Below are 23896 nucleotides of genomic sequence, written 5' to 3'. Positions count from 1 at the left end.
GTGCTGTGCGTGGCCGCTGCTCCCCGGGAAAGGGGCCCCGGCTGGATCACCGCTGGAGCCCCACATGGACAAGTCCCTTGGTGCGGTTCAGAAGGACGTAAGGAGGCTTTGGGTTTTGCCTTAAGGAGCTTTCCCGGGTTTCTGTTTTGGGTTTTCCTCTCCAAAGCAACCGGACCGTCCCTGTGGAAGCTCGGGCTGGGACTGTTCAACTTCTGCTTTCCAAAGAACTGACTTGTGATGCAGAAAAGATATTTTGTGAACTTTTGGTGGATTTTGTTGCTGAAAGGAGCAGAAAGATACCTCTATGGCAAACTTATTTTCTTACCTTGTTTTAGCTGATGACACTTGTGACAATCATTTTCATACAAGAATTGTGTTCAGTGCCAACATATTCCAGGCCTTTTTTTCTTCTTTGTATCTACTGTTCTTTGCTGCACTTTTAACTTTCGACCATACCTCAATCCTGGTAGATTCAGGTTGATTTAAAAACCTGGTTTCCCTACTCTGACATATCAACTTCTCCCTTCCAGAGCACAACAGCATAACCAAGCCCAACATGTTCACCTTACAGGTGACATTGGTGGTGCTGGAGGGGCTCTAATCCTCTTGGGCAATACATTTCCCTTTTGGATTTTTACATTTTTTTCCCAGAGGTTTCAAGGTTGAGGAAGGATTTTTGGGTTTGTTTTTTTTTTCTAGACAAGCAACCCTGACCCTCATCTTGTCTCTCCTACTCTTTCTTGAACAGCTGGAAGACTGAGTCTTACTCTGTCCATCAAACTATCCCTGGGAAGTCTGTGTTGGAAATACCTCTGTCATGACCCTGCAGCATTCCGGCTGTTATCGGTCCGCAGGGAGGGAGCCGCGCTCGGGGAGAAGCGGGAGGCCGGCGAGGCGCTGTATCGAGTAACAGGCGGCAGGGTCTTGGCACGGTGCTCTGGTGCCTGCACCACGGAAAGAAAAGCTCCCCATGGCTCCCGCTCCCAAGGGAAGGGTCCCAGGACCACGGGAGCCAGCGGGGAGCTGCTGCCTGTTGTCACTCGGTGTTCAGCGCCCGCCGTCTCCCGCTGCGGGGGCAGCTCCGCCGGGTGTCAGTTCTTATGGTTTACAGAATTTATTTATTTTTTTATTGCATCAGCATTCATAATACACTTACGGAAAACTAAGTTTTATAGCAAACGTGGCGAGATGGCAATAAATAATGTTGTAGCTACTTGAATCTTGGAAGTATTTTTGTTTTTCCTCCCCATGGAGGCTTTTACTGTGGAATAGTTTTTCAGACATGTTGTTGTCGATGAAGTAATTTTGCATATAAAGGTTGGATCAGCATTTAGTTGTGTTAGGTATGTCAAGAAAACAGTAAAGTTGAGTTGAGACTCACCAGTTAAGCCTTAATAGAAGTCTAGCCTGGCTTGCAATAGTAGTACCCATACAGACATTAGCTGCGCTAGCATTTTAGTTGTTGATCAGCAATAAGTGAGGCAGGCAGTGCTGCCTAGCATTGTACCAAAACCTGATAACCCCACCAATGGTTATCTCCATTTAAAGTATCTCTTTTCACCCCTCATCGTCCCAAATGGCCTCTGCGCGGCTGTACCCATCCCTGTTGGTGGGGAAGCTGAGCACACACATGGTAAGTGCTGCTATTTTTAATACGGGGAAGTAAATGATTTTGCGTAAGGGTGTACACTTGACGTGCTGCAATGGATGGTGATGTTGGAATAAAATACAATCATGAATTCATTTCAAAACACGATTGTGGAATCTCTTGTTGTCTGTCTGCTGTCTTTGGTTTCTTTCCCCGAACGTGAAAGATGAATGTTGCTAAATTAGCCACTACACATGTTTTTGTAAGAGGCTTTGGCAGGCATGATATCGTTGACAGGACGGAGGGAAGCAAAATTAGTGCACATGCTGCCTTTGTATTACATGCTCCACATATTTTGCGCTGAGACAAGCCTCCCAATCACTTATCTCGTGCAGTTGTTTGGACCTGATTAACAACAGCAAAGTTAAAGCAGAACAACGGTGTATTATGCACGCCAGTGCCCAGCCATTTCAACTGTGAAAGCCCAACTATGGATTTAAAAAATTCAAATAAGGCTCCTTATCTGCTGCCTCGCAGCCAGGCACAATTAGGTGTAATTAATGCTCAGTGAAGCATAGGGCCACCTAAATTAACCAATTGAAGGAAAACATTTGCAGAAGAGGCGCAATCCGGTGCTGGCCTCAGCCCGTGGTGGCTGGGACGCGCAGGGTGTGGGGAGTTATGCCGGGTGTCCACAACAAGACCTTCTCTGGCGGACGACACGGTCATGAATGATGAGATGTGGCTTTGTGGGCGTTGTTTCCTCCAAGAAAAGGCTAGAACCTTGTTTGGCTGTGTGGCAGAGAACAGTTCTTGCCAGTAACTTGCCTATATGACCAAAAAATGGTGTTGTGTGGTGTTGTCCTTTGCCCAAACTGTGGTGTGTCTTTGTTGTGGGGCACGGGCTGGGCCAGAAGATGTCGGTGAGGCGCAGGTGGCCAAGCGGTGCTCAGCCTGGGGCCTGGTGGCAACGGGGGGATTTGCAAGGCTGGACAGTTGTCAGCGTGGGGCTATTACTGCTCATCTGAGGAGAGGAGCTGGGAGCTGCTGCTCTCTGCCTCTGGAGCTCCTACTGGGCGAAATGACTGCACCGCTTGGCAGAATTGGATGGCCTCAGGGCCGTTTGTCCCCTGCCTCTGTTGGGTTTTAAAGACTTTTCCTCAAGTGCTACTTGATTTGACTTTCCGCAGAGGGAAGAGCATCTATCTAGGCATGCACCTGTATGTCCTGACTTTCCCAGGTACCTGGAAATCTGCCCTACCAGGAGGTGCACCTACCCAGGCCAAGGGAAAGGCCCTGTCCAGCTCAATACAAGAGGTGCTGTAACTGTATCAACACCGGGCAGCAAGGGAAAGAGACCGTAGCTCTTTTGCCTTCATAGGGCAATGCCCCCTTGCCTAGGGGCTTTTTTGCCGCTCTAACACAGTGTCTCTTTTGCTCTGCTGTCCCTATTTTCAAGCCATCATCACCATGTGGGCTGCTGCTGCGAGAGGGTGACCTGCTTCGCCGCTGCAGTGATGCCTCTCGGCGTGAGGGGGCCGCGACTCCCTCCCCAGGGAGCAGCGTCTCCAGCCTTTCCTAAAATCATTAGCTCCTTTCCCTTTGCCGTGGAGCATCTGCTCTTAATGAGCTCGTCTTGGTCTCGGCCCATCCTTCAACTTTTCTCTCCTGGGACCGAACTAGCCCTTTTCCCTTCCTTGCCTTTACTAGGTAACACCACGCTAATCTCTCACACGGCTAAGGTGTCTCAGCCCTTGGAGCAGCCCATCCTCTCTGGTGTTGGTTACTTCAGCGCTGCGGGAATGATTAAAGCAGAACTGGGATAGTTAAGAGCTAATACTGTGACAAGCAGCAGCTTGGTGACAACATGAGAGGAAAGACTAATTCGAATCACTGTAAATCAAGTGGACTTAAAATTCTCTCATGTTGCCATCTGGCCATATTTCACCATTGAAATTAAATAGGTTCGCTTAATGTAAGAAGACTGACAGCACGGAGAAATTGGGTAAGTATCTTGCATTGAATTAAAAATAGTTTCGGAATTCTGATTTAAAGGGGATTACAACAGTCGAGGAAGCCAGGAAGAAAGCATTTTAGTGGCTTGGTAATTTTAATGGTTGGAGAAAATATGAGGAGACCCCCTAAACCCTGAAATGGGAATGAATTTAAGAGGAGAAAAAAAAAAAATTGTTTAACTCCTTGGTGGGGGAATTTGTGCCTGTAGATTATTGAACATTTTTAAGCAATCAAGTTGACTTTCTCAGCGTGTTTTATTTTTTGTATTTCAAAGGTGTGTTCAGTGTCACTTGTACTTAGAATTGTTCTTTAAACTCAAACCTTTTACGCTAATTTTTGTTTGTTTGCCAGCAGAATTGAGGTCGAAGTGGATTTGCCATTTGCTTTCTGAACATGATGAGAAGCTCAAAACCAGCTAAAAAGGCACGCGTTCTCTTTTGTGCCCTTGCTTCAAAGGGAAACCTCTCCTGGATTTCAGCAAAGAAGGATTTTTTTTTTTTTTCAGAGAATGTATGAAATGATGCAATATTTCTCTTCTTATTTCATGGTTGTTTGCAGAACTTAGGCTTCCCAAATATTCAGAGTATTCTTCTTATGAAGTCAACTTTGCAAATGATATCCTTGGTATTTTGACTTAAGGGAGGAAAAATTGCTGTGACAGTCTAGGAAAAGAAAAAAGGCAGAGACTCCTGCTTCTTAGTCCAAATACATGAATTATTATTCAGCCTCTCATATTTCATTTGAAAGGATTTAGTATTTGGGCTTCAAACTCAACAGGACTAATTGCTGGAATCTTAAACAGATTTTTTTGTACTTATCTTACACAGAAGCTGTTCCTATTGCCATTAAATCTTGTTGTGCAGGGAGGTAAGAACCTGCTGACACCTATTTGATTAACACTCTATGAAAATTAAGCGTTGGGTGCTACATAAGTTAATAAGAAGTCTGAATTCCTATTATTTTTTAGGACGTAAAAATCCATTATTTTGGATGTAAAGGCAGAGCAACCAGTTGGCAGGAGTAAGATTTGGTAAATTGGCTGGCACGTTGCAGCTTGGACCCTAGTTGCTTCGCCGAGTAAAGGGGGACTCTTTAGGCTTCTTTTCTACCCCTCGTACAGGCGTGGGCTGGTGCTGTGCGGTGGGGTGACCTCTCTGCAGGAGACAAGCCAGATGCTGCTCGAGCTGATGAAGAGCCACTGCTGGACCCTTTGGAGGGGCTTGATGGCGTGGCTGGGCTCCAGGTAGGGCACTAGGCTCTCGCAGCAGGGGAAAGGTGCTCTCTGCACCAAGGGGACTTTGCTGCCCCGCTTTTTGGGGCACCTACATTGTCCCGTGTTGGCTGAGCTGGGGGATTCAGTGTCCTGGGTGAGGGCTGCAGCCTGGGCTGCCCCTCCTGCCCTGTGTAGGTATTTGCCTTGCGTTGTGGGGTTGTGGACAGCTCTACCCAGCCAGCTATGAGAAATGAAACGAGAAGCATCGTTTTGTTTGTCTCCTTTTGTTTTTATAGCTGGGCAAGTGAAGCAGAATGAATGTTTTTTCATTAACGTAATCAGCACAGACTGCTGGATTTCCTTCAGTGACGGACCAGAAGCCTGTGATTCAATTTTAATCAACGATCAGCTTTGCAGTAGGTCAGATATAAGCATTGCAGTGGGCAGCATCTCAACAGCCCTGTGAAATGGAAGCCAGACTTCCTGAGCCTGGCCCCCCTGCCCCGGCTCTTCAGAAAGATGTATAAAATTAACTATTTGTAGGGCGTGCTGATGGACACAAAGCTTTATGCCTCTTGCTTGCCTCTTAACTCCTTGTCTGCAGCTCATCATATCAAATTTACCCTTCACCTTGGATTTGCTTCTGAATATTTTTTTATCTCTGTCTTCGTAGACTTCAAAAGCATCGGACAGGGATTCAGGTAATTGTTACATGGGGAGAGACTCAAAATCTCACGTGCACCTAAAATCCCGAAGTTGGGAGATATTGGCATAAATGTCATCTTTAATTCTCCATGAATTACTGAGCTTCCCATTCACTCTACAAAGCTGCGGTTTCCCTCCAACACACTATTGCCCATTAATCCCTATGAGCATGTGGAGTTGGTGTTAGCCACAGGGCACGCCATTAACATGTTATCTCCCCCAAGGGTATAATTACAAATTGAAGTTATTATCCAGTGGGAGGAACACTGGTTTAAACACCTCATAGTTAAAGAATTTGGACTTTTGTCTGGGGTTATTGGCTTTTCTTTCTTTTTTAATTTTTTTTTAATTATTTTTTTCCTCTCCCTGTTATCTCTGAGTTAATACTGTGGTTATGGCACAATGACATGAAAAAAGCTGGAAACAAAGCTGGAAAACAAAATGAAGGAAATTCATAAATTCTTTTCCAAACAATTTTAGACTTCAAAGTAGGCACAAGTATGTGTGGAATTAAGAGCTAGGTCCCACAGTTGTGTACTACTTGATGCCCAAAAATGCAACTGTGTTCAAGCAAATTCTCTATGAGCTGGTGGGTGTCAGGCAGACCGTGGCAGGAGGTGCAGCAGGGATCCTAGTGGTGCCTTGCCAGCAGTTTAGCTTGTCCTTTCATCGTTGCCTGATCTGTGCGGTATTGAGAGGGCAGCAAGAAAATGGTGGGTAGACACCTGTGAAGATGGAGGTGAGATGGTTCGGAGAGGAAACGAGTTTGCAGTGCTGCATAGCTTTGAAAGGCTGGGGTATCCACGCAGATATGTCAGTTTTCCAACTTGGCCCTTCACATGTTTAGGGTGTAAATAAGATGCTGTGCATGGCCACATTTTTGGATGCTTCATGTTTTCATGCAAATGGAGAAGACTTGGGATTGGGATTCAGTTGTAGATCTCATGTTTTAAAATTCTGAACCTGGACTAAAGGAGATTGTTTTTCTCCCTCAAAAATGGCACAGCCAAAATGTCTGCACTTAGAACACTGGCCTAAAATAAGACAACTACCTCATGAGCTTAAAAAAAGAAGAAAAAGACACAAGGTGTTCTGGCCTGGGGAAGTTTAATCTGAAGACTGGGCAAGTGCTTGTGGTACTGCTGGGGAGGAAGACAAGGAGCATAAAGGATTAATCAGCTTTCCCAATTTGCTTTTGCATTTGCCATGGCTATAGGGAGGCTGCAGCTGCGCATTTGCCTCTGTTTTTCTCCAGGGAAGAGCTAACTGAAAGACAACAATTCTGATGACGAATGTCACGCTGCTGTAGGAGACAGCGCAGACACAGCGTTCCCGGCCGCTCGACCAGGTTCTTCCGGGGATATTAATCTGTGCCTATACTGAAACATGAACTGCTGCTGTATTAATAAAGAATTGCAAATCCTGTTACTAATAATAGAAACCTTTGAGAAAGATTGGGGGGGGGGGAAAAGTTTTTTCACTGTTATTTTCCTGAGACTTTTTTTTTTTTTTCTGTTTCTGTTGCCCTCATCATTCTTTATATGGTGTTTCCATACAAGACCCTGTTCAAAATGCCAGACGAGGGGCATTTTTCCTCCTGGTCATCTTTACAACCTTTCCTCTGTGAACTTGCCCCTGCTCACAGCCAGCCTTTTGGCCCCTGCCTTCATACATGACATGGTATAAGCATGGCATTAGGCTACTGCCAGGCCTCAATATTTCTATTTTTTTTTTTTGGGGGGAAAACTTTTCACTATTTGATGGTTTTAAAAAAATACTTTCCACTATTTCACTGTTGGAGGACCAGTGCTTACAAAATAAACGCCAGCAGACAACAATAATAGATAGGAAAAAGGTCGCAGAACAAAAACGCGTGTGTTTGGGGGCTGTTCCGCAGGCGCGGGGGCCGCGGCGCCTCGCGCGTGGCCCGGCTGGCAACAACCGTCGCTCAAGCGCCTCAGGACCAACCGCCAACGGCCGCGCGCCGCCGCCCTTCCCGCCCCCGGCCGCGCCCCGCGCGCTGATTGGCCGGCTAGCGAGGCGAGGGCCGTTAAAACCGTTGGAATGCTCGCGTGCGCCCCCTCCCCTTTCTCCGGCCCCGCCCCGCGACCGTTGCTGAGGACGCGCCGGCAGGATGGCGGCGGCGGCGGCGGCGCAGTCCCCAGCGGAGCGTTTCGCCACCTACGAGGAGTACTTGGAGTCGCAGGTGACGGCGCAGGACCTGTATTACCTGGAGGTCAGCGCGGGAGTGGGGAGGAAGCCCCTTGGCCATCCCCAAGTGCCCCTCCGGGGACCCCAATATTGTCACCCCCCACCTGCCACCTCGAAACTGTAGTGAGGTGGTGCCAGTCCCCGGCTGGGGGGAGTTGGACACGTTTTACCCTGTGATGCTTTCAGATGTTTACCCATTATCTGAAGCGTTCTCACTACTACACCCCCCCATCCTTAGGGGATTAACTGTGTTACCGATAGCTGGTGTCCCTCAGTGTAAACTGGCTCCACTAGAGCGCAGGTCCGGAGCAGAAAGCCTTTCATGAGAAGGGAATTGTTGTGTGTGGTTTACCCTTCACATCCACACATCATCACCCCAGCTTGGCTGCATAAAAGAAGACAAAGGCAGTAGGGCTTGCTTTTACATGCAAAGGCAACACATGAAGCTAAATTGTTGGGTAAGCTAGAAATCAGATCCTGCACATTTCCAGCATATACAAAGGGTGATGTTTAGGGTGAGTTGTTCCAAGGAGGTGTAAAGTTCAAGAAGTGACATTCTGGTGATCCTGGAAGGGTATTCATTGACTGAGGAGATTTTGACCTCTAAAAATACTATCAATGTGCAGTGCTAGCCAGTGCTCAGCTGAAAGCATTTTGAGGAAAGTCACAGAAAACTTTCTTAGAAGGAAGTTCCTGTTAAAGGTGGCTGCTGTTGCTTCTAGCTTTGATTTCAAGGGCAGTTACCCATCCCTGCTTGGCTTATATAAATCAGGAGAAAGTCTGGTGGCATCCTGATACCCGCCAAGAAGTTGGCAGGAGTGGAAGTCACGTGTGGTATTTCCTGTGGCACTTTGCCTGGTAGGGCTCATCAGGTGTCCCTGCTTCAAAAGGAAATACTTCACTGGGCTGCCTCTATGATGAACTCATCAGTGCTACTCTTGGGTGCAAGTGTTATTCAAAATGTCTAGCTGGAAAACATGTTCGAGTGGTGCAACTTGGTAGTTTAAGGAGAGAGAAACATATGTGAATCCAAGTGCAGAGGGGTGCAGGTGGTTTCCGAGGGCCTAGATATGATGCAGGTGGAGCAATAACTGGAAGGGAGCTATAGGTGTTCAGCTGCTAGCTAGGTTGTCCTCACTGCTCCCAGGTGGGTTTTTGGCATGTGGGGGCTATGGTAGCACTGAACCATATCAAACTGTGTCACTGGGTGGCGACACACGCTCGTGCTTGCGGCGGCACTGTGGGGCTGCCGCCACGCCGAGCTCGGGGGGCATGGGCAAGTGGGCTCGGCCCTAACGGGGTGTCCTCACTGGGCTCTGCCTTCCTGCAGAGCGAGGCGGTGGCACGGCAGCTGGTGGAGCTGGGCTTCCGCGGCTCTGGGGACGTGCTGCGGCGCGAGGACTTCGAGGCCCGCGTGCAGGAGGCTGCAGGGCTGCCGGCACCCGTCTCCAAAAAGTAAGTGCCTGCCGGTAACGACCGTGTGCTGCAGATGTATGTCGGTACACACCGAGTTGGGGGTTGCTGTCAAGAGCATCGTCATTAGTATGACCTCTGTGCTGTTGTGACTAAATGTACATCTTCTGGCCAAGTGTGCTCCAACCACCCGTGTCCAAAAGTAGAGTACTGACTGTATAGAGTTTCAGTGAGTGCATTAGACAGTTTGATTTTTTTTTTTTTTTTTTTCGTTTTTGGCACTCTTGCTCTTGGTTCAAATGCAAGTCAAGGACATGCAAGAAAAACAGCGAATATAGTGATGGAACACAGATAGGCTTTGAGAAAAGGAAAAAGCTGTAGATGGCTTTAAGGATGAAGTTCACTGAGTAAGGTAGTGCAGAGTTTCTTTCCTGTATACAGGGTTTGCTAGTCTTGGTTCTTTGCAGTCTTTCCTTGAAGTCAGGGAGGGTGCTGTGCCAGTGCATTCTGAACACAAGCTATCTGAGGCTGAGGACTCTTAAGTTCATGAGAACTATCACTTAGGAAGAGTTTTAAAAGGGTCTCTTCGGACATGGTTGCAAGCGATCTACTTTTTTATGTGGATGATTTTGCAGCCATTGCAGAAGGCCTTTGACAGGAGAGCTGTCCTGTCAAAGCTCCAAAAGTCTCTGATAAAGAAAGTTCAGCTGGAGTATGCTTTTCTCTTAGTAAGTAAGAAAAGTAAGTAAGTTTTTATCTTAATCCCACCTCCCACTTCCCCACACTTTTACTATCTCATACTGATCAGTTACAGTGTACATAGCTATGGCATGTGCTTTCCACAAAAATCTAATTCCTTGGGGAGTTTAGTGCTTTTGTGATGCTATGATGCTACTCTCCAAGGCAAAGAGAGAGAAAAGTCTCTTTACCAATCCATAATCATCCATTCCATCCAAGTAAAACAGTGCGAATCGCTTACTGAAGGCTAGAGGATAGGCCCTTGCTGTTTCTGCAGTGAGGGTCTGCTTGGATCAATATACACAGAAACATGAGTTAGCTGATAAAAGACTCTTGGTTATCTGTTTGTGGAAAAAAAAATGTGCTTTTAACACTTTTGGAAACATCTCTAAGTGCTGATATTCATAACCAAGAGAGTTCCCCCAACCAAAATACTACATGTCTGTGTTACTGATATAAACTGAGTTGTTGAGTCATTAGGCATACTGTACGCTATTTGTCTTGCACAACATACACTTTCAAAATGAATGAAATGAGCTAAAATAAACTGGTAGCTGTAACATCTCTCCTCTGCTGCATTTCGGCTCCACAGTTATGTCGCTGGCTACTGTGTCTAGCTGCTTGTTTGCCATTGGCTTTCTTCATTCTGATCTTATGTTATAGGTTGCTCTGTCAGTGCTCAGGAACATTTATCTTGTACAGGCTTAGTTCACAGACTTTTACTGTCATACATTTTACTTGAGCAGTTGTATCACCTGACAATTATGCAGACTTACCACTTAGGTAAATATTAGTAACTGAAAGGTGTACTTTTAGCTGTAGCAAAATACCTTCAAGTGCCACTGAAATGCAAGATCAAGCAACTAGCGAAAGAGAGTTAATTTGATCAGAGGAGTAGTGATGTCAGGATGTTTTTCTCTCTCTCTTTTTTTTGTTTAATTGTGCTTAAATTCAATAGCATTATCACCTTAAGTAGGTACAATAGTAAGATGTCCTTTACAAAATAAAAGCGGAGTAAGCATGCCAGAAAAATGTTTTCGGGTAGGCTGGAGGCATAGCATTTCTTTCTACTTTTAGACTGTGAAGAAGATAGGAACTTTTCTGTGCTTAGCAGGTCATCTAATGTCAAGTGAAAATTGATGGGGAAAAAATAGCTGTAAGATTAATGGTGTTTAAAATACACTGTACTTCTCGCACATATGCAAAAAAGGACACAATTAGGGAGATGTTGTGAATAAGAACAAAGAAATGAGATAATAAAAAACAATGAACCACAGATAGTCAGTGGCAGATAGAAGCACAAAATGCCATCTGTTCTTTGCAATGGTGATGTATATCTTTTTTTTGTGAGATCTGAAGGAACTTGAGACTTATTTATTTTCAGTTGATGTAGGCAAATGAGTTTTGGTGTATTAGATCATTTCAAAATGCATGCAAGTTCATTGGTTCGGTCTGTCCTTCAGAATGACAGAGTTGGAAAATGATGTGTTCTTCAAAAGCTTCCTTTAACTTCTACCATATTGTTCATAAAACAATGTTTCAACAATGTAGGTCTTTCATCTGAGAAGGCACACAGTGGGTAACCTTCGGGTAACATCGGTGCGTGTCTGTTAGTGAAGGAAGGATGATACAACTCAATTCGCTTTCCTCAGTTGCAAAAAGCATTTTGCCTTATGATGCTTTAAGCTTCTCATCTGATTGAAAAATTTGAGCGAATAGCAGTTAATAATTGTTCTTGTGTTCTTCTTGTGTTTGGTTCTGGTGCTGGCACAACTAAAGCCAGCAATCAAAAGAGCAGTGCCTGAAATTACGAGAATATTTTGGAGATGGACGATTTTTTTTTGCTTTGCGGGTTAGGTGCTTTACCTGATGTAACCAGGAGAGGCCTCCCTCCCCTTAAGATTGAGAGCTCTTGAGCACCTAACTGTTTAAGCTGTACCGGTGAACTTTGACAAGGGGAAAAAAACCTGGAGCCATCCTTGTTCAAGTTTTCCACCAGCGGAAGGGCTGGTACCAGTATTTGGAGTGCCAGAGCTGTAACACTAAGAAAGAGTGTTAGAGGTGCCACTAAGCTACCCCTGTCCAGGGATATTTACGGTGCTGTTCTGGGAAATGCAAGAAAAATGGCCACCTTCCAGCAGCTCCAGAAGGGAGTGGGTGAATCCTTGTCCTCTGCTGAAATGGACCCATTTAATGCATAAAATGATTACTTTTGGACCAAGAGTATGAGCATGAGTCATTAGTCCATCAGTTAGGATGTCTGCCTGGAAGCAGTGGCTATCCTGGATGCCAGCGTTTGTCCCAAGGCTGCTTTTCTGTGGCTTCGGAAGGTGATCCTTCTGAAATAAAACAAATATCAGGACTTGCATTTATTCGTAGCTTAATTATTCTCATGTATCTCAAGAAGAAAGAAACCTGCCTGTTGGAAAAAAAATACGTTTAATTATCTTTGGTATCAACGTATTAAGTGCTTGCTGGGACTAGAGACTGAATAGCTTTAGTCATGTGGCTGACGCTCTGCATGTTGGCTCAACTGGAATGAGTAAGAGCTGGAGAAGGTACGAGAGAATTCACAGAAGGAATATTTTAGAGCTTTTCTTCAACCTTTTTATTATTCCCTAATGTAGAGATAAAATGTAGATTGATATCAGTTTTGGGAGGTTTCTCTGAGCTGAATTTTTTTGAAGTTTGCACATGTCTCAGTAATTCAAGACCTCATAAACAGAGCAAACGGGAACAGCCTTCAGAACATTTCATGGTGGTCATTGTAGCCCTGCAATATAGCCTTTTGGAGATGTTCCTCAGAATCTTTTAAACCCAGCGTCTTACTGGGAAGAGAAGGATGATCTATTTTTGACCCTCTCAAAATTTGTATCACTTCTTATACTGTTATAACAGCACCTTTTTTTTTAGTATATGTATATATAGTTTACTATGAAGTGGCCTGTTTTCAGATTAATAGAAGAGGGGCACAAATGCAACTCTCTTCTCAGGTGACTAATTCAAATATGGACATTTGTTTATTATATAGAAATCTGTATTGAGATTTGGTAGATTTTTCTACCTCTCTCATGATTTGAAACTCTTGAGATTGAGCAGTAGGAAGGATTAGTTTTTTGCTTCCCCTTGCTTCCTGTCCACAAAGCATTTTTTTTTCCGGAAAATACCAAAAGAAAAGAATTGTACTGGTCTTAGAATTGTGATGGTTGGTAACATCAATGACAAGTGCTGACAACCCTGGACTTTTTCCTTTCTCATGTTTAAAACCATTGTGTATTCTCTGTTTTTTTCCACAACTTGAAAAGCCCAGATTCCGTTCAGGAATATAAAAACTCCTTCACCTCCTCTTAGACCTCACCTTTATGCAAATAGCAACTATAAATCTATAACCAGTCACTTAACCTAATGACATTGTTTTTCCCTCTCTTATCTGTTCTGATAAGCAAAGAAATAAATGCCAATGCTTACACGGACTGTCATTTTTGTTTAATTAACCCTATATTGAGTGGGACAGGTCAGGCAGGCATCAGGAAGCTTATTAGGAATTCCACACATATGTTGACACTTCAAGTTAACTTCAGTCATGCTTTCTGGGTTTTCACCAAAACTGTGATGACTATACACACGTGTGTGCACAGTCACACGTATGTGAGTGTGTGTACACGCACACACACACAGAGAAAAGCATCAGTTCAATGTCTAACTTCTTTCTGCCTCCCCTTGTGTGTTTAACAATTTAGAAGACTGATGAGTCAAATAATGTCTTCACTATACATGGCTTGAATAAATAAATGATTCAGTTTCCTGAAGGAGGGTCTAGGAGACATTTAGGTCAACACAAGCTAGAAAACAGTCAATTTTTGTTTTCCTTTATGGACTTCTGGATGAGTACCCTGAATTTTTTAAGTGTAGAGTTAAATGTCTTAGGAAATATAGACCTAAATGCAATTTCTTAAAGCTGACAGGCAAAAATATCCACCTGGGTATGTTTCTGTGAAGAAATAATGTTAAGACATGCAGAATATTGTGCTAGAGCAGTATGAAAAATTCTGGGTTGCAAATACCTTTGGTTCTTCCGAGGTCTATGGTCAGGCTGCAGACAGAGCCCCTAGTGAATGCAGTGGCAGGACTGAGGTTGTGTCTGCAGGCAAGGGCAACTTGGTTTTAAAATTTCCGCTCCACATAATAATCCACAAGATTGAGAGGACAGGATATTTTCCTTATTGCTGTCCTTCATCAGGCAAAATTTTAAGATAATTCAGTAAGCTCTTTATTTTGGAATTCTTAAGACTTGTTAGTTTTAAGTAATGCAGTGTAGAAACAGTTAATACACAGTTTGTATATTAACTTTGATATTGACTTTTATATAACTTTGTATTGACTTTTACCAAAACCAGGTATACGTATGTCCATATTTTCAGCAAATCAAAACATTTATTTATTTATTTATTAAATTCCTTTAGAAACTGTGAATAGTTCAGGAAAAATATTTGGAAAAAATAAATGTGCTTTAATTAGGTGCTGAAAAGTATTCATTTTCAGAGATTGTTTATTATTTTGCTAGTAATCTTCAAGTAAAAGAAAAAGAAGTCCAGGAAATGAATTTGTCTGTGAATTCTTGAAGTTCATAATCTACTGGTTCAAATTGCTCTTGCACAAAATAGGTTTTAAAAAACTCTAAACTCTAGTTAAGATCAGCTAAATACTGAGAAAAGAGACATGGTTTTAAAAAGAATTTGCTATCTATTTCTTTTTGACATAACTTTGCCTAAGGCAGGGATGCTCAAATGTCTGCCTCTTCCAGCTTTTTCCCTCCAACATGCCATGTGCATTCGGATCTTCAAAGAGCTGAAATTTAGCTATTCTGTATTAACCAACCTGAAAAAACACAAAGCAGGTTTCCTCCTCTGAAGTCTATCAAGGATCGCAATCTCTTCTAAAGCTTTAGTGCTGAGCTGAAATATTCCACTATGGCAAAGTCAAACAAGACCTGCAGGCCCGTGCTAAAGACTAGGCAGGATTATCTGTCCAGCTGCTTCCAAAAAGTTCAGCAGCATAGTGCAAAAAAGATGCTGTCATAAAGTCTGTTGTGCAGAAGGAGAAATGAACCAAAGCTAGAGATTTGGTCAAGGCTACTTACTTCAACCTTTCAATGTCTAACTGTCTTGGCTGCCCAAATCTTGAATTTGTTGGGAGTGCACATCTCCTACTTGAGGACCGCAGGGATCTCAGCGTTTCATGTTAGGAAACAGTGGTTAGGTCATGTAAGGAAACACTGGTTAGGTATAAAGCTTTATTAGATGTTTGCAGTCTTGTTGGAGAGCTGGGAGCCACCTGGTATATGTTCTTGTGAATAAATGTAATTTCAAGGCTGGGCTGTGCTTCCTGACCCAAGAAGTGATTTGTCTGTTAGTTAGCACTGCCCACTGGAAGTGGGATTGCATCTCTTATTGTATGCCTGTTGGGCATAGAGAGTGTCTTTTAATGAAGCTATGCAAGCTTTTGTCTTCTTTAGTCTCTGTGGAAGCTTGAGACACCCTATGCTCCAAAGGCCACCCTCTACACAGTTCCCTGCACTCCAACTGTGGAGCTATTTTATTATTACAGAATTAGATCTGCTGGAAGAAAAGAAAAGGCAAATGGTGATATTGTGTGTATATCCAAGGTTAAGCAATATACATGCTCCTTTTTAAAGCAAGCCTTAAGTTTTTGGACCAGGCATGTGGACCTTTAAGATGCATAGTAGAAAAAATAAGAATTCTTTGATGAATTAAAAAAAAAAAAAAAAAAAAAAAAAAAAAAAAAAAAAAAAAAAAAAAAAAAAAAAAAAAAAAAAAAAAAAAAAAAAAAACCCAGCATTACAACTATTTAGAATAAAAACAAACAGGAAAAGCACAGCCAGGGTTTATGGGCAAAAGCCTCCTATTGTAGCTGACAAGAGTTTATAGCAGGTGATCTGGGAGCCCTGTTGAGCTTAAATCTCTGTGCACAGAGAAGTGAGGAATATTTTTCTCCAGTGCTCTAGCCACGGCCTCTCAAATTGCTTTGTTGCTTGTGCTATTGCTCTCTCTGAATCCAAGCTAGGACTGTATTTTCAAGAAAAGTGATTGTGTGTGATGTTGCCATTTTCAGTGAGGTAACTGAGAGGAATTTAATCTTTAGGATTTAGCAAGTAAATCTTTCATTTCCAAATGTTTTTAAATTGTGTTTGAATCACTTGACAAAATAATTTTTCTGTCACATTAATATGCTTTTCTTTTAGCAAGATAGGGAAAGCTAGTCTCCACCTTAAACTGCAAGCCAATTTTGGTAATTATTTCGAGTGGTAGTGTTTTAAGTTAGCTAAAATTGTATCATTTTAGAATTATGATTATGTTTGCTAACTGGAAAGCTCCATGCCAGAAAATGCCTATATAATATCAGGATAATAGGCTTGGAAAACACTGAGTTCTTTAGATTGTAAATATGTGACGCTGTTCCATAACAATTGGCAAGTTCTTTGTTTTAGGCTGGTTTTGAACTAACAGTCTAAAATATCTGTGAAAACAATTGATGCAGACTAATAGGACTGATGTGGAAGCAGCTATAATAGCTGAGAATGTGGGTCATTACCTAAACCTCTCACTCCTGAATGATAATAGTCATCTCAAAGCTTATTTCATCTGTGAAGCTAATACTTGTTAGACAGGCTTAGGAATTTCTGTATTTCCCTAGGCCACAATTCTAATGGTTGGTCAATATCTCAGGGCTGCAAAGGAATTATTATAGCATGCTATAAATTATATCTGAACACTTCTTTTGGGGAACCCTTCTGATATCAGTAACTGAGTCGAACAGTTTTTGACTCTTGCCTAGATCCGTTGCTCCCAGGCCTGGAATTCCAGAAACTGTCAGTTTCTGAAGCATCTTAATGCCTCATGTGTTTAGTGATGAGATGGGCAGCCCTTCAGGAGGCCTGAACAAGACAGCAACTGCAGATGGATTTGCTTGCCATGTCAGTGTGAGAAGGATCCAAATGGAAAAACAGATATGGGAATTCTGAGCTGGAAAGGCTGGGAGATAAGTTGGGGTAGTTTAATGCGCAGCCTGACTTCTTCATGCTTGTGATGAGGTAACTTTGTGTGCAGCATGTTCCTGACATGCTGTATGGTGTTTGCTGTTACTCTCCATGCAAATGTGTAAATGCTTTTGTCATGCCACCTTGCCTTTTACATCACGATTTTTTTCCCCTAGTTACATCTGAATTTTAATATGCTTCTAGTGTGATGTGGAATTCAGAACATTCACAAGTAGCCTTTTCTGTAACTCAGTGTTTGCGTGCCCTGAATTCTTTTGTGTGTAAGTATCTTCAAAAATAATTATTCCCTCTCTTTTGATCAACATGACCAGGCATATTGCAAATAGAACACATGACTGTTTGCAGGGCTAGATGAGCTAGTGGAGGGACTGGGGATGTAATTGTAGAAGTTAGCCTGTTTGTGGAACTGGTGTTCAAAGCTATCTATTCCTGTTAAAAGATGCTTCCTCATTGTTAAGAGATCTGTTCATTTTTGTTTGTATTACTAAATGCTGTCTACTGACCAAGTAATGGTGTGAGTTTTGAGTACTACCTGCAATCCTCTGATCTTGCTCCTCATGCAGTGTTGCTTGGTGTCCTGTGCACATGTTGGAAATGTTTGCCAGGGGAATCTGGTCAGTGCCTAGCTCACTGGAATAGTTCCTTCTCTGTTCTTCAAAGACAGAAATCTAGACTGGAGTGCTGGAAATGAACATTATGATGTGTTCAGATATGGTGCTTGTGTGCTCTCCCAGTGTCCTGGGAGCTAATAATTGACATATTTAGATTAATTCTGAAATATTTGCTTGAACACAGCAGGAGTATTGTTGTGGCAATGTTCAGTTAATGTAGATTATCTATGCATATTGATGGTGCAGCAAGTTCCTATTATACATGGTGGGGTCCAATATTTCAGAAGCCTCATGGGTACATGTCTTTGTATTAAATGCCATCTGGAGGATGTTGAATGCTTTTTACGTGCACAATTGTACAATAACTTCTGACTTAGAAATCAGTGTTTAAATATTGGCATGTCTTCTTACTCTTGCAGAGGAGTTTGTTTAGTAATAGCCCTTTTTGCCAAAGAGCAATATACTGCTCCATTTACCTGCAATATCCTACATCTAGAATGTGCTTGAATGTGGAAAGAGGTTATAGAAATTCAGGGAATATTTGCAAACACGCTGCTGTTTTGCTTTGGCATCTGGGGAAGTGTCTATGATGCAAAGAGCAGTTAGAAGCGGCCCTGGCATTTACAGAGGCCTCTTGCCATGCTTTGGCTTGATGACACTACAAAGCCAACCTAATTTGTTATCTGAGGGCTTTTGGAACATAGGGAATGTCTTATGAATTTGGAACTGTAAGATGTGAAGCAAAATCTGTAATTCAAGCAGTCAGTGTGTCAGAGGAGGGCTGAAATGGGTTACAAATAGAGACAAAGGCAAAGAAGAAAACATGTTGCATTGGCTTATAGAAGAAGTCAGATTATATATGAGGACATCATGAATAATGAAGTAAAATATAATTTAACTGCAATCTATATAATTCCAGAAATCTAAGAGTAGTGAGTCAGAAAGTGATGGACGTGAGGATGTGACCATTACTATTGGTAGTAAATATATTTTTTAAATGCTTTAAGAAGCAGAGACTTGCAATTAGTGATCATTTTCACTGGGATGTGTTTAGTTGATCACAGAATAAATAACAAAATACATCAAAAATGATTGTAATGTGGTTTTGGCAAACAAAAAAAAAAAAAAGGATTTCCTTAATATCTTGCCATTTTCCAAAAGCACTGCTAAGAGGGGAGGAGAAACACCTTGACATAAATTTCCTGAACTTTCTGAATATCTTTAATAATAATTCTGCCCCAGATTACTGAAGTAACAGTGACTACAGCTTGGTATGCACTTAGGTTTTTAAAAAGTATAAGAAACTACAAATAAAAGCAGTCTTATAATCTTTTATCTTGGCAAGAGACAAACACAAACAGCAGGGTGGCTCAGCCATCCTTTTTCAGATCTATGTTATATTTATCTGTTAATTCCTGTGAAGGTTAAAACACCTCTGAGGAATTTAAATAAACTATCTGGATTGGCACCACCATGACTGCTGAAATTAATTGGTAAATGCTGACTGGTTACTAGTAGCAGTAAAAATAATTCTTGAGCTCCTGGAGAAAAAACAGGAGGAAAAAGTTGGCAATGTTAAAAAGGAAACCTTTAGTTGCCATAAATATTGCCTAAGCGGCAAGTTGTCACTAATCTGTTAGACAGTATAACTGAAAATATTGTGTGAGATTTAAAAACAAACAAGCCACCCAAACAATTATTTTTATATTTAAGTTCCTCTTCTTTAATACAAGTTCCCGGCACTGACACCAATTAACTCATGAAATTACTTTCTCCACAAATGACAGGAGTAAAAAGAAATGTTTCTGGGAAAGCATGTGGATACCAAAATGATGATTTTCTGTGTTACAGATTAACATTGCATTGCATACCTTAAAAGGCTAAAGTTCTTGTTTGTTGATAAGAGTTACAACCCCAGTTGGCAGGTACTGAAAGCATTAATACACTGTGCCTCTGCTAACCTTAAAGCATCTCATAGTTCAGACTAGAGTGCCTCTCTCTAGTAGCTGCTCAAGAGTTGCCTCACTAGTTGCATACGAACTGATTGTATAGAACTGATTAAACCTGCAAGTAGCTAAATGTTAGTCATGTGGGACGGATAATTCATGGATGTCCCTAACAAAGGGGTTCTCTCCGTTGAGTGGCCTTGGGACGTGTTCACAGGAAACTGAATCAGGTCTGCCTATGAACACATCTACCGATAGAACAAAAGGTCTACCTATGGCTGGAATGAAGTATTAAATACGATATTGCCCTGATGCAACAGAAAAAAATGGAAAAGTTTCCCATTTTTTGATATAGAGTTGATGTTGCTATTAACTATTTCCACAGCGTGTGATGTATGAGATGATTTCCATTGATAGAACAAACCCAATCAAATCAGCTTTAATAAAGCAGGATTCTAATTCACAAATGCTTTTTTCTTCCTTGATTGTCCAGCAATGCGCAGTAGTTAAGCTACTTGTGAGGAATGTGCTCCTGTGCATCTTTCATCATGATTGCCCAAGTAATAAATCTAGGAATGAATGGCTTGGTTTTGTCTTGATGCCTGTATTGTTGTTGTTGTTGTTTTTCCTCTCTCTCTCTCTCTGCCAATTTGTTTCTGCATTCTCTCAGATTCTGATATCTTTGGTTACTTATAGATGTGTTTTGTTGGTAGCTTTTATTGTTGCCAGCATTCCTTGAACTTTATGATAAACTTGCTCATTTTTAAGTTGCTTCTCTAGTCATTAATTTTGGTTTTGTTTCTTCTGAACCCCTGCAAAAGAGGAAGTAAGGTACATTTCAGATTTAACTCAATCTTCTTTCCTTTAGCCATCTTTTCCCCACTGATTATACTTCAGAGCCAGTGGAAGAGGGCAGCTGGCTAGAGCTTGTTTATATGTCTGTTTTCGTGACGGGGGTAGAAGTATGTACCTATGAACATACCTGTTCGCTTAGCACAGTTTGTAGCAAGCTGATTAGTTTGACCAAAAATTGCTGTCCAAATGAGTTACTCTGACAGAACAACTCCTGCTTTTATTTTTATTGAATTTGTATCACAAGTTATGCAATGGAAAACCATTTCAAGGAAACTTAGCTGCTATAGGTTTAGAATTGAAGCTGTAAGCATAAGTTATGTTTTAATGGAGGAACATAAAAGATACAGGGACTTCACCGGAATCTTGTTTCATCTGGCACTGTAATAGTTGAAAAGGATACTGAATCTTGTAGAATTTGGCTGAGATTTATGGATCTTGAGTCTCATAGGCATTAAAATATCTTCCATTTGGGTTATTTAGACTTGTCTGCAAAGTTCTGTATGCAACCATTAGTGATTAACAGCCTGTACCTGTTCGCCATATGCCCGCAGGAAAGCAAGAGAAGCAGAGTGCATTTCATTTTAGGTTGTGGCTTGCCAGTTATCCAGCCAAAAGATCAATATGTGATGCTCTTGCCTTTGTGCCCACCAGGAGCCAGGTGGGATGAAGGGAGGCTGCCCCTGCTCTATTGTCCTGCACAGACGATGGACAAGAGCAACTCTCCCTGCCAGTGGGGAGATGGATCTGCTATGATCCCTACCTCACATCACAGTCTGCAGAATTGCCGAAGTGTGACCAGAGGAGCTGCGCTCTTTCTCAGGAGGGCAGTGCAGCGTCCTTAAGTAAACCAAGAAATTGGCTGTGTGCAAAGCTTGGGAGCTGCATTTTATAAGAACAGATGCTGCAGTATGTTCTTCATTTTTTTCCCTTGTATTTTATTTTCAGCAAAGCCCTCTAGTGCATACTCATATTTCCTTGAATTCAGTCCATACAGTTGGTACCGATAGAAAGAAGTATTCAGCAGAACTGGGGAGGTGTGTGGCAAGCAATACTTTTCAAGTTAGCCTATCATCTCCACTTTACACATGCTCTATCAGTTCACATGTTTGCATGTGGTGGCACATGTTGTCTCACTGAATATTAAAAAATTATGACTGAAAAAATCCTATTATTATTATGTTATCCATTTAAGAAAAGTACCAGCTGCTATCAAGCTGCTTTTCTCCACTTAGTCACTATAACCAAATTGTGTGAACTGTAATATCACTCCCCAGGCTATTCATGCTTAATTGGTAACACCCTTTTACAAACCGCTCAGGAATAAAGGAAGTGTTTTTAAACAGTGTAATATGTAACACGGCAACATGTGATTAAAACTCAGTACATTATCTCTCTTGGTGTTTTATTATTGCAGGTGCGCAATAGCCTCTGATCAGAGGCATGCTATGGGCAGCATTGCAATTAATTGAAGCTATTCTATTTATACACCTGCACTCACAAAAGGCTCTGAGTGTAAATAGAGGATGCTAGATAGAATAACCAAGGAAACAGTTCTGACTGTGCTGACATAGTTGTAAATTAATCACTTTGTTAGGGGTAATACTACAGAAGGATGCAAGCAATTTGCAGGACAACTTTGCTATTACTCCAAAACTGCAGGTGTTGAAAATCTTAAAGGGATGTTTACAAGTAGACATGCACAGTAGCAAGGGTTGATTGAGCTCCTATTGCACTCGAGGGGCTGTTTTAATTTGAGTGATCAGGCAGTCTTCATTAATAAAGGCAGAGCAGACGTGTTGCACGTGGCGTTAGTGTTAATTATTTTGCAGCAGTGATTGATGCTTGCAAGGCCCTGTGTCAGCTCTCTTCTGGAGAAAAATTAGAGCCTGTGTGCATGCAAGACCGGTCCTTTCTCTGGCTAGTGTTGCTGGTATTCATGGAGATGCTGAGGCTTAACTTAGAGTCGCTTGCCTGGCCAGACTTTCCCTGGGTGTGTGAGAGGGAAACGCAGGGTGAGTCACACGTTGCTGTTTGTCAGGAGCAAGCAGAGCAGGTCCTCTGCTACGTGCGGCTGTTCGCAGAGATGGTTTTGCCCTTGTTTCCTGTCTATGAACACTGTGCTCTTTTGAGGGCTGTGATGTGTGGGTTTGGGCAGGGATTGCCTTGTGCCCCTAGTACCAAACCGTCCTGTGTTCTTGGGAGGGTCTGGTGTTGTATTTCCAAGAACTGCTCCTACAGCTGTAGACTTTTTTTTTTTTTTAATTTATTTTTAAGGCTAAGGATGTGGTAAAAGTGGATAATTAATGGGATTTGAGATAACTTGATGCATTTTTGTAATGGGTGGAAGAAAACGGTGTAGTAGCATAATGGTTGCTGTAGGCCCAGGCAGAGATACTGTGTGTGTCACAGAAATTTAGATTTTTGACCCTATGAGTACTCCCAAAGACTTATTTAAATGTTTAGGAGTTAATTAAGTACTCAAATTAAGTGCGTCCATGAGAATTAGCAGTATTTCATGCTGAGTCACTATTTTTAGAGAAACAAAGGACTTAGTGCAGTAAGACAGATGACCCTGTTTAGCTACCATATTCTGCATGGGTAGCCATGAAAGCTGCCAGCTGTGAGCCTCGGAGCAGGAATTTACACAAGTTGAAGAGGACAGTGATACTGCAGTAGTATCTGCACCTGGGCAAGTTAATTAAACTGGATTAGATCTGGGAAAAGGCCTAAGTTGCACCAAAGCATGGGTTTTGAAGAAGCTGTCTGCAAAAGCTACCTTGAGGCATTGCTACTTCCCCTGTAATGGAAGGAAATATTGGAGCTAGCCAAGTGTATGTTGCATAGCATTTGCTTAAAGCTTCAGGTGTTTGGTTTATATTCTGATAGGGCTTTGAGTATTTTGTACAACTGGTAACCTGTGTTTTTTAAATTAAAAGAAAACACAGAGTGGATTTACCACATAAAATTTTAAAAAGATTTTAAAATAAATTGAAGAGAGTTGTCCAGTTTTGCGATCAGGGCATCAGAGCTGTATCTTGTCAGCTTGGAAAGAAGGAAGCCAAGATACAAGATTACTATCTGCAAATGGATTAATAAGTTTTTTAATTATTATTTTTAGTTATCCTTTTATCATTCTTAAACCTTTATTAAATACTTCTGAAAAACAGAGTAGTTATTATATCAACTTTATTTTTATCAATCAACTATCTGGAAGTAATTGAAATATCCTGGATTAAAAACTGTTTCTTGTTCAGCTACGAGCAGTGTAGCAGCAGAGAATGGGCCACAGCACTGCGCTAGGACCTGGCTTGTGGGCTGTGCTTAGATATGTGTTTAAAACTGCAGCATCAAAGACTTTTTTGCCTCAGAGTCCCAGACTAAATGTGTACATATTGATGTGAAGTTGTGCTTTTTTTTTCTTCCTTTCTCCTTTCCTTTCCTTTCCTTTCCTTTCCTTTCCTTTCCTTTCCTTTCCTTTCCTTTCCTTTCCTTTCCTTTCCTTTCCTTTCCTTTCCTTTCCTT

General features: G+C 42.0%; 1 protein-coding gene across 1 annotated transcript in view; it reads left to right on the top strand.

The window, feature by feature from the left end:
• The first annotated feature begins 7656 nt into the window (after nucleotides 1-7656).
• CFAP299 (cilia and flagella associated protein 299) overlaps nucleotides 7657-23896 on the top strand; it is a 169248-nt gene continuing 153008 nt past the window's right edge. Inside the window, exons 1-2 of the mRNA XM_026042561.1 lie at nucleotides 7657-7758; nucleotides 9064-9188. Coding sequence (XP_025898346.1) covers nucleotides 7657-7758; nucleotides 9064-9188 — 227 coding nt within the window. The remainder of the gene's footprint in view (nucleotides 7759-9063; nucleotides 9189-23896) is intronic.

Source organism: Nothoprocta perdicaria, unplaced genomic scaffold (genome assembly GCF_003342845.1).
Source record: "Nothoprocta perdicaria isolate Ctin4 unplaced genomic scaffold, notPer1 scaffold_308, whole genome shotgun sequence".
Classification (NCBI taxonomy): Eukaryota; Metazoa; Chordata; class Aves; order Tinamiformes; family Tinamidae; genus Nothoprocta; species Nothoprocta perdicaria.
This window is presented reverse-complemented; position numbering and strand designations above follow the sequence as displayed.